The sequence below is a fragment of the Gekko japonicus genome, unplaced genomic scaffold, assembly GCF_001447785.1.
Source record: "Gekko japonicus isolate JY-2015 unplaced genomic scaffold, Gekko_japonicus_V1.1 scaffold152, whole genome shotgun sequence".
Lineage (NCBI taxonomy): Eukaryota > Metazoa > Chordata > Lepidosauria > Squamata > Gekkonidae > Gekko > Gekko japonicus.
The window spans coordinates 986,750-1,004,414 of NW_015168050.1; the positions used below are offsets into that span (position 1 = coordinate 986,750).

The 17,665-nt window shown below is 40.8% G+C and overlaps 1 protein-coding gene across 2 annotated transcripts in view; it reads left to right on the top strand.

Moving 5' to 3' along the window:
• Nucleotides 1–249: 249 nt before the first annotated feature.
• SEPT9 (septin 9) overlaps nt 250–17,665 on the top strand; it is a 326,641-nt gene continuing 309,225 nt past the window's right edge. Inside the window, exon 1 of one of the 2 annotated variants that reach the window (XM_015414345.1) lies at nt 250–383. In XM_015414345.1, coding sequence (XP_015269831.1) covers nt 362–383 — 22 coding nt within the window. In that variant the 5' untranslated portion in view covers nt 250–361. The remainder of the gene's footprint in view (nt 384–17,665) is intronic. The other variant, XM_015414344.1, reaches the window with a different exon arrangement.

Here is a 17,665-nt window from a genome sequence, read left to right on the forward strand (position 1 = left end):
GAGTAGGAATATGTGCCAGGACTAATTTGTTCACTGAGGAAAAAAGGTTAAAGTAATGCTGCACCTGAGTTCTTCTCTTAGCCACCTCCCCCAGCTTTAGAGTAGTCGGAACAGCAAACAACTGTACATCAGATTAGAAAAGGTGTGTTCTAATTAATGGGAGTACTGTGGACTCCCTTCTCAGCTGCAACTGTGTCTGTGTTTTTGTACTGGGTAGGAGGAGTACACTTCCACTGCTGAGCCCTGCCTGCTGGCACAAAAGGATTATTAAAGCAGTAACAGATCACCCTGGGGATTACTTGCAGGAGTTGCTGGGAGAAACTTTACTCTTTTCCTATGTAACAACGGGGATAAGGACAGCATGAGGAAGACATCATACTCAGGTGAGTAAAGAAAGGACTTCCTCAGGGGCTTGGACTGCATCAGCTGGGCTGTGCTGTACAGGAAGAGAAAGCATGTGTTAATTTTGTTTGATCTTCTCTCGGTGTGAGTTTAAGTATTCTGGAAAGCTCAGAGTTGTTTGCTGTAGATATGTGGGAAGAATACTGACAACACAACTGAGGGAAATGTGGGCAAAAGGTCTCAGTGTTTGTAGCTGGAACTTTCCAGGTGCCAGTTTGTATTTAAATTATTTATTTACTTATTTTATATCCTGGCCTCCCCCACAAGAGGGCTCAGGGCAGGTCACAACCAATGTTCCCTCTAAGGTGTGGAGTCTTGTGAGCAAGAATTCTACTTTGTGAGCTACTGGCCTTAAAGTTGTGAGCGAGCGCTTTGGCTGCTGCATAAATTAGTTTGCTTTGGAGCCATCCTTCCTGAGCTAAGGCAAAAACGTGTGAGCCAGAGGCTAAAAAACTGTGAGCTAGCTCACACTAACTCAGCTGAGAGGGAACACTGGTCACAACATTTTGTGTTGGGCTGAGAGAAGAACTGGTTTTGGTGGTTTTCGGATTGAAAGCATATGAAGAATGAATATGTGGGTGGGTCAAAGAAAGAGGGGTAAACTTCTGAGAAAGATGAAAGACAACTGAAGACAGAAGCCTCACCTAGTGAACTCTGGAAGCCCTACCGCAACTGAAGTAGGGACTAAAGCCCTATTGCACATACATAGAGAACCAAGATGTGTCTGTTTCTACTTCATAATGAAATCTGAGGTAGTTATATGTGTTTTCATGACAACTACACCATGTACTGTAAACCTTGGGCCGATCCTGCAAGCAGAGGTACTAAACTGTCAGCAGAAACTGCTTGCTTCTTTTAAAACTTAACTTTGCAGCCCCTGATGGCTAGGAACATAGATCTGTAGTATGTATTCCTAGACATCTACATTCCTGAAGGGTAGGTTGAAGTGAAACTTAATGAAGTGTGTGTTGTATGCATGCTAAGGAGGCAACTGTCATAAACTGGAAACAGTATTAATCTAGTATATAATGTCATTTGACATGAAGCAGAGATCTCTTCAGTGGCTTCCAGTCAGGGAAAATGGCGAGTTGACGCACCCTGAAAGAGCTCAGGGTGGACGGTGGATCTTGATTTTACTACTTGGTTTTTCTACGAAATTATCCAACTGTAACCTAGAGATGATTTCACACTTCAGTTGAAATAGAAATAATTTGACACATTGTTCATCTTTAAGCAGGATCTAGAGTGTATGAATAAAACAACCATATGTTAGCTCTGTTCCTCAAATAGCACACCATCACAACACCATAACTACACACATCTGAACTACTCTGATTAGTGTGTCAAACTGCAATGGAGGAGAGCAGGGTTCAAATTCCTGCTGAGCCATGAAGTTCACTCAGTGACTTGGGCCATTCACTCTCGTCTCAGTCTACCTCAAAAATTGCTGGGAGATCACCGGAGAATCATATACAGTGCCCTGAGCTGCTTGGAGGAGGGGTGGTATAAAAATGCAAAAGACAAAGGCAGACAACATTAAATTCAGTGCAGTCTTCTTGGATCAAATACAGACTAAATTTGTACAACTGTGTGTACATAATCTGTTTTTAAGCTCCCACCATCTCCAGCATGATGAAGATGGGTCCTCTAATGTTCCTGTCAAATTCATTTCAGATTATAAGAGACAGGAGTGGAAGTCCCCCAAAGTATGATGCAATTCAAAAGCCTCATCATCAGTGTGAGAGGTTTCCTTGGGAACCCAAAATGGTGACAGAGATCTCAGGTGGCAAAAGACATCAGGGAAGGTTTGGGGGGGGGGGGTTAGATTTTTTTTTAAACAATATCTGTTCATATAAAAACATTCTTGTACTTTTTGAGGGAATGACCCTTAGTACATTTAAGATTTTCTGCAAAAACCTGTGCCTAAGGTTACCAGCCTCCAGGTGGGTCCTAGACATCTCCTGAAATTATAATTGATCTGAAGGCTACAGAGATCAGTTACCCTGGAGAAACTGGTTGTTTTGGAGGATGGAATCTATGGGATTATACCCTACTGAGGCCCCTCCCCTCCCCCAAACCCATCCTCCCCAGGATCTACCCACAAATCTCCAGGACTTTCCCAACCTGGAGTTGGCAACCCTACCTATACCCTAGCTGTGGCTCCATTGCAAAGTTTTTAAATCTACACAGAGGCCACACATGACTGTTAAATAGCTATGCAGACTCTGAATTACAGGAACACATTATGATGCTCTGTTTTAGTACAATTGCAAGACAGTTGTATACCTTTTCAATAATCCCCCTCCTATTTTTTTCTCCAAAGCCAAGGCAGTGATATTTCATAGAATCACAGAGTTGGAAGGGCCCATACAGATCATCTAGTCCAACCTGCTCAGTACAGGATCAGCCTAGAGCACCCCTGACAAGTGTGTCCAGCCACTGCTTAGACATTGAGGGGGAGCTCACCACCTTCCTCTTACTGTAAAAAAAAGTTCCCCTAAAATCCAGCTGGTACCTTCCCACCCTTAATTTAAACCCATTATTTCAAGTCCTATCCTCTGCTGCCAACAGGAACAGCTCCCTGCCCTCCTTTAAGTGACAGCCCTTTAAATACTTAAAGAGAGCAATCATGTCCCCTCTCAACCTCATCTTCTCTGGACTAAACATTCCCAAATCTCTCAGCCTTTTGTCATAGGGCTTGGTCTCCAAGCCCCCGATCATCCTCATCGCTATCCTCTGCACGCGCTTCATTCTGTCCACATTCTTTTTGAAGTGAGGTCTCCAGAACTGCACACAATACTCCAGGTGTAGCCTGCCCAATGCAGTGTACAGCGGGACTATGACATCTAGTGATTTGAATGTTATGCCTTTGTTGATACGCCCCAAGGTCACATTAGCTTTTTTTGTTGCCACATCACACTGACTGCTCATATTTAACTTTTGGTCCACCCTTACCCAAAGATCTTGTTCACACACACTTCTTCTCAGAAGTGATCCCCCTTCCAGTATGTGTCTTCCTCATTTTTGTATGAAGATGTAGAAGTTGGCACTTATACTTGTTAAATTGCATCTTGTTCACATCAGCCCAATTTCCCAGCATGTTCAAATCTCATTGAATTCTATCTCTGCTGTGTTCACTGCTCCTCCCAATTTAGTGTCATCTGAAAATTTAATGAGTAGCCCCTCCACACCAGACCATTTATAAAAATATTGGAAAGTACTGGGCCCACAACTGTGCCCTGTGGCACCCCACTGGACACCTCCCTCCATTCAGATGAAATTTGATCTTTATTACCTAAGAGGTAGTCATTATGGTTATTGGCACTGATGGCCTTGTCACTGTTGGTTGCTTGCCAGGAAACTATTGTGACACAAAGAGGTGAATGAGCCTTTGGCAGCACAAGAGCATAAGATGGGGTTCTTTGTTTTCACTTTGGCAAAGTCATGAAGCATTTTTTTGAAATGAGAAGGTTCAGGAAAAGCTGGTATTGCATTTTTCAATTGTTTGGCTGTGGCACATTTTTTTCTTACATGGGAATAATGTGTCAGTACTACAGGCCTGAAGTTTGGTTCTGGTTTATGGTGACACGCTGGCGGATGCATCTCCCGGACCTCCCAGGGATGTGATCTGCGCACCAGTGGAAAGGAGGGGGGGGGCGACGGGTTGGGGAGGGCAGTGATGACACGTAGCAAAGTAAAAGAGATGCAGCAAGCAGAAACGGCATCCTGGGTGGGTATAAACATTGTGTCAATCACCCCCTTCCTCTGGCTTGCGTGTTGAGGGAGGCAAGATAAAGCATCAGCCAGGAAGTTTGCTTTCCCCAGGAGGTGCTTAAGTGTGAAATGAAACTTAGAGAAAAACTCCGCCCATGTCAGCTGTTTGGTGTTTAGGTGCTGTGGGGCTTGAAATGCTTCTAAATTTTTATGATCAGTCCAAACTTCAAATGGAACCCAAGTCCCTTCTTACCAATGCCTCCATGTGGTCAAAGCTAATTTAATGGCGGTAGCTTCTTTGTCCCACACTGCCCAATTTCTCTCGGCATTGGAGAACTTTTTAACACATAAGCAAAGGGGTGTAAATTCCTATCATCTCCTTTCTGTAAGATTGCCCCACCCATCGCCACATCCACTTGTACCACAAATTGCTTGGTTTCATTTTACATTTGACAAGCCTTTATTGGCATACGTTGGTTTTTTTATAATAATTTTTATTTGTTAGTTTAAGTGTACATTCACATTCCATTGTTTCATTTTGGGTATTTTAACATTTTCTCCCTAGTCCCTCCCCCCTCAATCTAATCTTCTTCTTTCAGCCAGGAGCACAGATCTTGTAGCTTCCACTGAATGTCTTCTTTCTGTTCCTCTTTTATCCAGTTCAAATAAAGGGACAATTTTCCCTTGATCCACGATGTTCTGACCTCCCATGGTAGATCCTGGTTGATTGTAGCTATTATATTTGACTGGACAGATTCAAACAGATAATTATTCCAGGTTCTTTCTGTCCATTTGCTTTTATCTTTTCACCCTATTGCTATCACTGCTTTACCGGCTAGTATAATTACTTTCAATAAATCTTGGTTCTTTTTCTCTATTGTCTCATTACCTAGAGTGCTCATCATCATCGTTTCAAAATATATTCAGCTTTACCTGAAAAAGCTCATCTATTACTCTCAATATAATTTTCCATAATTTTTTTAGCCTCGTGGCATTCCCACCACATGTAGGAGTACCATCCTTTCGCACTTTTACAATGCCAACAATTTGAGCTTAGTCCTGAAAACATGTTAGCTAAGGTGGCTGGGGTTCTGTACCATTTGGTGTAGAATTTTAGTTCAATTTCCCTAAACTTATGTATTTTTATTCCCTTAATTCCTTCCATTAATTTTTTTGCTTTTTGTTCTGTTATTAAAGTTTCTGTACTCCATTTTCCTTGAAGGTGACCAATTATTCCTTCTTTATCTGAGGTCATTTTCTTATATATTACTCCTGCTATTCCTCTTTTAGTTTTCTTCATTAATTTATATATCTCTTCTATCGGTTCTTCGATATCCATGTTGCTTTTTTCAATTATCTTTTTAATTTTTGTATGTAAGCCTGCAACTTTTAACCAGTGTTTTGCACCTACTTCCTCTTCTAGAACTTGGAGTGGTTTTAAAGTATTCGCATACAACAAATCCTGTATTCTACTGTATCCTTTTTGTTTAAGTAATTCCCACCATCTGTAATCTGTGCCTTCCTCTTCTAGAGTTTCTAGTGACGCCCATCTAAATGTTTGTTTTAACCATTTTGACTGCCACTTCCTCCAAACTATTAATGTACTTTCCCTAGGTCCTGTATTCAATTTAAAATCTTTGGCCTGTGTTTGTGAAGATGCCAAATCTTCCTACTCCTTTATTCACTTCATTTTCAAACCTAACCCATTTCTGATTTCCTTCTTCTTCTATTTCTAATAATGCTTTTAGGTGAAAGGCTTCGTAATAACTTATTATATCCGGTACTCCCCATCCTAGTTATATACTAACTTTTTTGCAGTTCTAATTTTCTTCATGTCTCTTAATATCTTCCCCCATACCTTTTTGTAGTTTTTTCCCCACTATCTTACTAATGTTTTTATATATTTCTATTCCCAAATATTTAAATTTCGTAGCTCCCATTCCTATTTTGATTAATTTATTAATTTCCTTCCTTTCTTTCAAATTAACATTATAATACACTATTTCTGATATCCCTATATTAATTCTTAATCCTGATAGCGCTTCAAAATCTTCTAATATAACTTTCAATTCTTTAATTCCCTCTTTAGGGTTGGACATAATTATAATTATGTCATCTGCAAATAGGTTAATTTTCATCTCTTCTTTACCCAGTCCTCCATCCTTCTATTCTGCCTGAGTTTCTAATTCTTTCAGCCAGTTGTTCCATTGCCATTATGAATAAGGCTGGTGAGAGAGGACATCCCTGTCTTACTCCCCTTGAGATTGAGAATTGTTCAGTGTGTTCATTATTCACCTTGACTACCGCTGTACCATCTCTATAAATTTCCTGAATTGTTTTTATAAATGATTGGCCTATCTCATATTTTGACATAATGGACCTAGGCTTGCCAAGTCCCCCTGGGGGTTCCCCGACCGTAGTGCCCTTGGGGGAACATGTGGGGCAAGGCGGTCCCTTAGGTAGGCTTAATTTTCATCTCTTCTTTACCCATCCTGCATCCTTCTATTCTGCCTGAGTTTCTAATTCTTTCAGCCAGTTGTTCCATTGCCATTATGAATAAGGCTGGTGAGAGAGGACATCCCTGTCTTACTCCCCTTGAGATTGAGAATTGTTCAATGTGTTCATTATTCACCTTGACTACCGCTGTACCATCTCTATAAATTTCCTGAATTGTTTTTATAAATGATTGGCCTCTCTCATATCTCGACATAATGGACCACAGAAATTCATGGGACAATGTGTCAAACGCTTTATATACATTCAATTTAAGTAATCCTATTTTCTTAAACTGACTATGGCATAATACATTTAATATATTTCTTATAGGATGTGCTATACGCCTACCGTTCACAAACCCATACTGATCTTCTTTTATTATGTGAGGGATTACGTTTTTAAGTCTGTTTGCCATTATTTTAGCAAAAATTTCATAATCCTGATTTAATAGACTTATTGGTCTATATGAACCCACTTCTTGAGGATACTTTAGGAAACAGGCTCTGTGTCAGAACTAACAAAAAGGTGCACAAAAAGCCTCTATTATAGGTAATACAAAATACACCTCACGCGTACATCAACATTCAGTCCCTATGGTCACTATGGCAACCCTGACAGATATACGGTGCCTTATCTACTTTCTAGCCTGGCAGAAGAGACTCCAAGGCCAGCACCCTTAGGAACTAGCGTTGGGGCACAGCTTAAGGAAAAGTTATGGCTTCTAAAAGCATCCACTCCAACCCATGCACTCCCCTCAGGAATTCCCTTCCCCCAGAACTATGGCAAGCAGTGAAGTGGAACGAGGTGAAACAAAACCAAAGCTTAACATGGGGTCCCATCCATCTGGGTAAATACTATGAGTGCCCTCAGTTTACGTACCTTGGCCCCCAACCCAGTTACTATGGCTGGGCTAATTAAGTCCTGGGTGCACCCAGAGTTTATTAAGGCCTGCACCTTAATGAGCATTCCCCCTTCGGGGTTGATTACAGTTACATTTAGGGAGAAAGGGGGGGAGGGTCTCACTGATTCTTGCGCCGTTTTCCCTCGGACCTGCCAGCTGGCGCCCTTTACAGCAGGCCTTGGCCTTTTCGTGCCAGCTGGGGCGACTCACTTCCACTAGATGAGGGCCCCTCAGTGGTGTCTTGAGCTTTGGCTTGCAATGCTTTGGATGCCTTGGAGAGTTTACTTGGGGTCTTTGGTCTCTGCTTGGTACCTTCGCACTACCCTCTTTCTAGGCTCTTCATGTTGGGGCAGTTTGCTGCGAAGTGACCAAATTTCCCACACTGCAGACATAATCCCATTCACATCCAATGCTCTTGGTCTGTTTCGGGCGCGGGACCCCTGCCTTGGCTTGGTTCTGCCCCCCCCACTCTTCCAGAGTGTTTTTTGCTGGTACAGTTTCACTAGGTTGTGCTGGTTCTCTGCTCCACAAGCTACTTGAATCCAGCCACCCAAAGTTAGGGGGTTACCTTGGGCCAGTGCCTTCTCTAGAATGGTAAGTCCGGCATGATAGAATTCAATGAGGACTTCTTTGGGCCACCCCTGGAGCTTGGCTGCATAGGTCTTGAACTCATCCAAGTACTCTTGTGCTGACCGGTTCCCTTGCCTCAATTCGCCCCAGCTCGAGGGGGTCTTCATATTGCTGCCGTAGTGAAGGCATCAACATCTCGTAGCTCCGCCACCCCAATGTTGTAGAGCCCCACAAACCAGTCAGCTGCATGATCTTGTAGTCAGGATCCCCCATAGTCAACTTGGTGCTCATCGGAAGCGAAAGTGTGCCCCCCACTCTCGTAGGAACTTGTGCACCTGTATTGCAAAGAAGGCTAGCTTCCCAGGGCTGCCATCAAAAATCGCTTCCAAAGCACCTTAAGGCCATTCCCTCTGTGGTCTGGGAGCCATCGGGGGGGGTGGTGGCATGCAGGTCACTGCTGCTGCCACCACCACAGTGGGCTCTTCAAGTTCCTCTTCTTCAGACTCCTCCGGCTCCTTCTCCATCAATTCTTTCTCTACCTTCGGGAGGTTTTTGATGTGGAATTGGAGCCCCTCCTTTAATTCCCTCACTTCAACTCACAGGTTGGTGTGGCTCCTGTCGGAATAGGCTGCTCATCCATCAATCTCACTTGCTCGGGATCGTCATGGAAAGTGCACAATATTTGTCTCTTCTCCCGGTTTGGGCGTCCTTGTGCTCCTCCGTGCCCTGGAGTACTCAGATGCCAGGCGGGCTCTTCCCATCAGTCACTGCTCTCCCGCCTGCTCTTAGTCTTGAAGAGAACTTGCTTCTTTGGTTTGGTGCCTGTGGTTTTCTCTTCATGTTTTTGGTCAGGGTCGGTGACTGGGTTCTCAGTCTCAGACACGGTACCCGCACCCACGCCAGCACCTCCGCATTCATCTGCCATCATGGTGGTGGGCAACAGTCAGAGAGTTCTAAAGGAGTTCTAACACTCTGTCAGACCCCTGGCTGAGTTACTCTCAACAACACTCTCTTTATCAAAAGATTTGTTTACTGAGAAAAGTAAGCTAGTTCCAGGTTAAAGCATCCTGTGTTAGAACTAATGATTTTGGTTAGTTCCCAGTTAATATAGGTAATTTGAAAAGGCCCTCCCCAATAGCAGTCACACACAAACGTCACACTCATCGCACCTAACCACTACATCTACCCCCCCCCCCAATGCAGCAGCAGGCTTCAAAGAGTGTTCTGGCATCCCCCCCATGGGGAGGGGGAGGCTTCATCCTTGGGAAAGTTACACCACTAAGAGCAAATGGTTCACACATACATCTATCACTCCCCTCCCCGTAGGAATTTCTTTCTCCCCTTTTGTTATAGCAAACTGAGCTTGGTGCTAGGTTTGACAAAATGCATATTTCCCTTCTTATGATTCAGCATTATAGTGCTTACAATACAATCCTATGCATGTTTACTCTGAAGTAATCCCAACAGAGTTTAATGGGATCTACTCTCTAGTACGTATGCTTAGGACTTCAGCCTTGATCAGTTGTGGACAACTAGGGTTGCCAGCTCTGGGTCAAGAAATTCCTAGAGATTTGGGGGTGGAGCCAGGGGTGGGCAGAGTTTGGGGAGGGGTGGGACTTCAGAGGGGTATGATCCCACAGTCTACCCATGAAAGTAGCTATTTTCTCCAGGGAAACTGATCTCTGTAGACCAGAGATCAGTTGCAATTCCAGATTGCCAGGCCCCACCCAGAGGTTAGCAACCCTGTAACTAGTTGAAAACAAGAATATGAAGTGAATGCTGTGTTAGGCCCATCTCCTGTAGAACTGGAGCTGTTGCATTTTCAGTGTGCCACTGGTCCACTCATAATTAGTGTACAAAAGTTTATGTCCCTGGATTGCAAGTGAAATCTGCAACAACTGTCAAATGCTGTAGAACAATTTTAGGATTACAAAATTAACAACTTGTTTTGCTCGGTGTGCTTGAGGTCACTAAAATAAAAATAGTACATTGTAACAGCTGGAGTCACAACAATTGTTCCCACATCACAGTAGGCCACTAGATATCAAAGATGAATGAAACCTCTGTTAAGATAAATGAAGAACATTTTACATGGAGCTGGAAATTTATTTTATGCAGCTTGGTGAAAAAAGTGCTGCCACTGTGCCAATGCCAGCTTATTCCTCACCCTTGCTAAACTACTCACAGCCTGTCTCAACCAGTTAAATTACCAGACATTGGTAACTGCTACACATTTTTACTTTTTATTGTTTCTATTAAAAAGACATTTTGGACAACTGGCTATTATTTTAATTAAAACTTTAATAATAGGGCTGAGTACAAGAAACCAGTTAATTGAACCTGGGCATTCTTTGGCATTCTGATTCTTTGAAGTCATGGCACAATTTGGAATAAGCTCTGTATTTTTCTCAGAGAACTCTTGGTGGAAAAAAATTTGCCTTCCAGAGAAGAGAGAGTTCATAACACGTTGCTTTATTGTTTTCCTCTCTGAATTTCACTTCCCACTCCCCCAAGTTACGCTCCAGGGAACTATGTATTATATTCTTATCTGGGGGGGAAATCAGTGAAATGATGCTCAATGAGTAATATATCTGAGCATTTACAAACTAGAGATATTCCAAACCAGGTAATTATGAACTTTGGTTACATTACTTCTTTAGAGTCCTGAACTTCATGCCCCTGCCTTGAATTTCATGGAGAAAAGGCAAGATATAATTGTAATAAATAGACATCTGATTTTGGAGGCAGAATGTTTAGCGTGCCTTAAAGCAGATACACAGTAAGAAAGGCTGGATTAAGATATGCTGAGACTCTAAACTATGTCAAGTTTAAGAGGCCCCATAGTATTACCCTCGAATGGTAATTTAGTACTTTTTGATAACTTTTTGTATTTAGAGGCCCCTCATAATCTGAAGTCCCAAACTGTCACTTCGTTAGTTTTTGCATAAATCCAGCTCTGGCAGTGAAGAGTCACTAGTTTTTACCCAGTCCTGAGGGACCCACAGAGAATAAAAGCAGCTGGTCCATCCTATATATATAAAAGCCCAGCATATTGGCACTTTCCAGCTTTCCCATTGGCTGTGCACTCCATCAGCCATTGGCCTGTCTATCGCCACTCGAAGAGTACTCGCATGCCATTGACTGGGTGCTGGGTCCACTCCTCTCTCCCACCCATTATAAACTTATAACTTTCTCTGTGTCCCACCCAGTGTTAAAGAAGTTATCTGGCTTTTGCCCAGGCTAGATATCTCTATATAATAATCCTCTTAGCGTATTGGCCATTTCCAGATCTCCCATTGGCTGTGCAATGCGCTCCATCAACCATTGGCCCATCAGCCACTACTCAAGAGTACTCACGTTCCATTGACTGGGTGCTGGGTCTGCTTCTCTTCCCCACCCACTCCCACTTCAGCCTCTGTTCCCTGTCAGAATAACTGGCAAATGGCTGTCTCTCCTGACAAAGACACTTCTACTGCTTGGCTCCTCTGTGGCTGGCTGGCTACTGAGGTGGGCCACCAGCTGTCAAACCATTCTTTTTTCCTCCTGCTGTACAGCTCACTTTCCCCTCAGTGACTGTTGCTAAACAACCAAGCTTAAAAGGGGGTGGGGGAGGCTCTTTCCAGGCCTTCTTTGGCCTTTGTGGGGAACTCATTGGGTTCAGTTCTGACTAGGGTTCCCAGCTCCAGGTTGGGAAATTCCTGGAGATTTTGTGGTGGAGTCTACAGAAGCCAGAATTTGGGGAGGGGAGAGGCCTCAGCTGAGTAGAACACGATAGTGTCCACCCTCCAAAGCAGTTATTTTCTCCAGGGGGAGTTATTGTGTGTGGCCAAAGACCACAAACAAAGCTGTTCTAAAAATATAGGAAAAATAAAAATAATCATCAAGATAAGCCACACAATTAAGACAAGTTACAAAAGTACAGATTTTAAGTTTCAAACATCACCTTTGCACATATTTTCTTGGCAGCTGGAGCATATTCGACTGGCGTGTATGTAACGTATGGGTCTACATCTATAAGAAGGAATATTATTTTCTCCTCAGCTGTGCATGCAGTCAGATTGGCTAAAATGTGTTCTCAATAGAGAGGACAATACATAAGAACATAAGAGAAGCCAAAGTTGGATCAGGCCAATGGCCCATCCAATCCAACACTCTGTCACACAGTGGCCAAAAATACCAGGTGCCATCAGGAGATCCCGCAGTGGGGGCAGAACACTAGAAGCCCTCCACTGTTGCCCCCCCCCCCGCACCAAGAATACAGAGCATCACTTGCCCCAGAGACCCTTTCTATACCTTGTGGCTAATGGCCACCAATGGACTTCTGCTCCATATGCTTATCTAATTCCCTCTTGAAGTCATCCATGCTTGTAGCCGCCATCACCTCCTGTGGCAGTGAATTCCATGTGTTAATCACGCTTAGGGTGAAGAAGTACTTCCTTTTATCTGTTCTAACCCAACCGCTCAGCAATTTCATTGAGTGCTCACGAGTTCTTGTATTGTGAGAAAGGGAGAAAAGTACCTCTTTCTCTACCTGCTCTATCCCATGCATAATCTTATAAAAAATGTAGCCACTTCACTGCTTACTCCCAACTCCAAATCATTAATGAACAAGTTAAAAAGCATCAGAACAAGTACTGATCCCTCCAGTACCCCACTGCTTACCACCCTCCACTGAGAAAATTGCCCATTTATACTCACTCTCTGTTTCCTATGAATTAGCCAGTTTTTGATTCACAAAAGGACTTGTCCTTTTATCCTGTGATTTTTGAGCTTACTTAGCAGCCTTTGATGAGGTACTTTATCTCCCCCCCCAATTTTATTTATTGCTTTTCATAAATAAGACAAACGGAACCAACACCCCACTACAACAATAAACAGAAAAAACAAAAAAAACACAAGACAAAAACATAAATTTCAGTGTAACAATATTTCCCTTTGCAGATATCTTTACCTCATTTTTAAATCATCCCTTACCGCTCCCTTAAATACGCCTGATTTATTCATATACCCCATAATTCGAAGTTTTCAACCAGTTATAGAATCTCAACCAATACTTATCAAATTTCACCATACTCTTTTCTTCAATAATATAGGTTAATCTCTCCATCTCTGCTATATCCAATACTTTACAAATAATCTCCTCTTTAGAAGGAATATTATCCTCCTTCCATCTTCTTGCAAAAACAATTCTTGCTGCTGTTAAGATTTGCATTAAGATTTCACTATTTGAAAATGTCTCAGGTATCACATTCAACAAAAAACATTCTGGAGTCAAAGGTATATTTTTACCTAATATTTCATCCACCATTTCTTTCACTATTAACCAATATTTTTTAGTATCACCACATGTCCACCATATGTGGAAAAATGTACCAATACAATATTTACATTTCCAACATTCTTTTCCTAATTTCCCGTTAATTTTATTTAATCTGGCTGGTGAAATATGCCATCTATAAACATCTTTACCACGTTTTCCTTTAATGCACTTGATCTCAAAAACTTTATATTTCTGATCCAGACTTTATCCCACTGTTCAAAACTAATATTATACCCTATGTCTCTTATCCATGCAAGCATTGATGGTTTCACCTGTTCATCTATCATTATCCAGTCTAACAAAAAATTGTAAGCTTTTTTTATAATTTTTTCCTTTGTGCCGAGCCATATCCTGTCTAATTCCGTTTGACTCATATATATACCCGTTTGTTTATCTTTTAACCATATTGACCTTAATTGGGCCTTTTCCCACCACGTTAGATCAGTACCTTGTTCTTTCAACACTTCTTCCGAATGAAGTTCACCCTTCTTGTCTAAAAGATCTTCATATCTCCACTTAGAGTATTTAATGTAAAGTGTAGGTAGTACGAATGCCTCTATGGGAGATACCCATCTAGGTACTTTTGCATAATGCACTTTTATTTCTTCCCATACTTTAAACAAAGCCCCTCTAACAGAATGTCGTTTAAATAATGTTAACACCGTAAACTTACTATACCATAGGTAAAAATGTCAGCCCATCGGGATATCATGCCCCTCCAAACTCAAAACCCTTCTAGCCTCTTGATTTATCCACTCCTTAATCCACAGCATCGCTGATGCTTTATAATATGAACGCCAGTCTGGGAGTGCTAAGCCTCCTCTTTATTTCTTTTCCTGTAGGAATTTTAATTTGATCCTTGGCCTCTTTTGCTGCCAGATAAATTCCTTCACTATTTTTTCCAAATCCTTGAAAAATCCTTGATTTCTTAAAATCGGGATATTTTGGAACAAAAACAACACCCGTGGTAATACGTTCATTTTTACCGTTGCCACCCTCCCAAACAAAGAAATGTGCATGTCCCTCCACCTTTCTAAATCTTTTTTTATATCCAACAACACCTTCTTATAATTATCTTTAAACAGAGAGCAGCACCTATTTGTCAAATAAATGCCTAGATACTTCACCTTTTTCTGTATTTCAAATCCCGATAAATCTTGTAGGACCTTTTCCATTCTATCTGTACAATTTTTAACTACAATCTTTGTTTTCTTTTTATAAACTTTTAATCCTGCTACTTTGCTATATTCCTTTAACGCATCGATAAGAGGTTCTAACGTGTCTTCCGGTTCTTCCAGAATAAATGCCACATCGTCAGCATATGCTTGAACCTTATAATGTTCACCTTTGTTGTCAAGACCTTTAATATTTTTATCTTTCCTGATATTTGTTAGCAATGATTCTAAAGCAAAAATAAAAAGTAGAGGTGACAAAGGGCAACCCTGACGGGTTCCTTTTTGTATTTCTATCGTATTTGTTTCTTGGCCGTTCACTGTTATTTTCGCTGTTTGCCTATCGTAGATTGCTAGAATCATTTTCAGAAAATATTCTCCACATTCCCAGTACCTTAATTTTTCTAATAAGAAATCCCAGTTTAAATTATCGAAGGCTTTCTCAGCATCAACCAGCACCAGGGCCATCCTCTTCTCAGGATGTTGTTCGTAGTATTCCAGAACATTTAACACAGTTCTTATATTGTTTTGAATCTGCCTCTTGGGCAAGAAGCCTGCCTGATCCTTATGTATAACTTGTACCAATACTTTCTTTAGTCTGGCCGCCAAAATATACGCAAAGATTTTGTAATCGGTATTGAGTAGAGATATGGGTCTATAGTTCCGAATGTCATTCCCTTCTGTTCCCTGTTTATAGATTAATGAGATTCGAGCCTCCTTCCATGAGCCAGGGATTTGTCCTTTATTTGCTATATTGTTAATTACATATAATTGTGGAACTGAAATCTCCTCCTCATGCGCCTTGTAAAACTCTATGGGTAGCCCATCTGGGCCTGGTGCTTTTTTATTTTTCAAACTTTTTAATGCCTCCGATACCTCAAACATGGCAATATTATCGCTTAGTATCTTCTTTTGATCTTCTGTAAATTTTCCTTCCGGATGTTTATCGAAATATTCTCTTATATGTCCTGTCTCTATCTCTTCTTTTTCATAAAGTTTCTTATAAAATTGTTCTGTCACTTTTATAATTTCTTCTAAGAAAATTTTTTCACGTCCTTCTGTATCCTTAAGACTTTTTATTATCTTCTTTTCTCTTTCGATTCTTAATTTGTACGCCAACCATCTCGTTGGCTTGTTCGCATACTCAAAATGGTATTGTCTCGTCCAATTTATCTTTTTAGTGATTTCCTGTGTTAGAATGCAATTCAATTTATGTTGTAACAGTTTAATGTTATTTTTACTTATTTGTATATTTTCGCTTCGACCTTGCATTTTATTTTCTTCTTTCTTTATTTTTTCTTTAATCAGGTCTATTTCTTTATTTTCTTGTTTTTTGATCCAAGCATTTTGCCTTATCAACCAGCCTCTTGAATAGGCCTTAAAAGTATCCCAGACCGTAGCCATTGCTACCTCTGGTTGTATATTTTCCTTAAAGAACATTTTAAATTCCTCCTTAGACTCTACTATAAATTTTTTATTTCTAAGCAGCGCAGTGTTCAAAGTCCATCTTCTATTTTGCGGCCTATCTGCTAATATGCACATAACAGGATTGTGGTCCACAAAGGTTGCTGGCAGTATTTCTATTTCCTTAATATCATTAACTATTTCCGCGGAAATCCATAACATGTCTAACCTAGACCATGATTGATGTCTACTAGAAAAAAAGGTGTAGTTCTTGCTGTTTATATTTTTCGTTCTCCAAGCATCTATTATCTTCAATTCCTCTGCCATTTTAAGGAAGGATTTAGGTAGCTCATTTCCTTGTTTCCGTTTTTTTGTGCTGGACTTCCTATCTATGGCATTATCAAAAACTGCATTATAGTCTCCCGCTATACAGATCTCGTCCCAAGAATAATTTGACAATATTTTACCTAGTTGTTTATAAATTTTTTCTATGTTCTGATTTGGTGCATAAATGTTCGCTATCAATAACACTTTGTTTTGTCGTGATATCTGAGTTAGTACCACTCTTCCATCTTCTGATTCAAATATCTGCTCCGGCTGTAGGTGTTCTCTCACATATGTGGCTACTCCGTTTTTTTTCTTTTCCTTATTTGCTGCCATAAATAATTTACCTAGTCTTCTGTTTTCAAGGAAACGCCTATCTTCTGTTTTTATATGCATCTCCTGGAGACAAATGATATCCACATTTTGTTTCTTTAGCTGTTGGAAAATTCTAGATCTTTTTTGTGGAGAATTTAAGCCGTTCACATTAATAGATATAAGTTTTAGACCTTGCTTAGTCATCTTTATTTTCTTCTGTCAGGTCTTTCTTATTTCTATGTTTTTGCCTTGTGACCATTTGAGAGGGGAAAATAAATTTCCCTTTTCTACTTCTTCTTTTTCCTTTCGGCCTGGCATCTTCATTGCTTTTTGCCAACTCTTGCTTCTGGGTTTCCTCTTTCGATTCAATTGATTCCTCTTCTTCCTCTTCTTCTTCTTGTAGTCCCAAATCCTTACCATTTTTCTCCAGAAAATCTTCCAACTTAAATAACGAATTTATTTTATATCTTTTTCCTTTATAAATAAAGAAGAGGCCTTCCGGTATCAACCATCTATACTGTATATTCTGATGTTTAAGAAGCTCTACTAACGTTTGATATTCAAACCTCTTCTCCCTGACTTTCCATGGGATCTCTCTTAAAATTCTGATTTGCGCCTCATTTATTTTGAATGTCTTTTCATTTGCAGCTTTCAATATCTTATCTTTTAACTCTCTTCTGTAAAATTTTATTTGTACTTCTCTGGGCACTTTATAACATCTCGCGTAGGCCGAATTTACTCTGTACGCAGTCTCTATATTGTTGTCAACTTCTGTAATTGAGTCCATCTCTAAGAATTCAGTTAGTGCCTGGCTAAGTTCCTGCTTTAGATTCTCTTCTTTCTTTTCTGGCAAATTTTGTAATCGTAAGATGTAAGACGCTCTCTCCAATTCCAATTTAATCACAGCCTCTTCAAGAGATTCCTGTTTACCCTTTACTATCTGTAATTTGTCTTCCGTATAGTCTGTCCTTGATTCTAGTTTACTCGTCCGTTGTACAAGAGCAGCTATCTCTTGTCTATTTTATTCCAGTTGTTTTTTAATCTCTT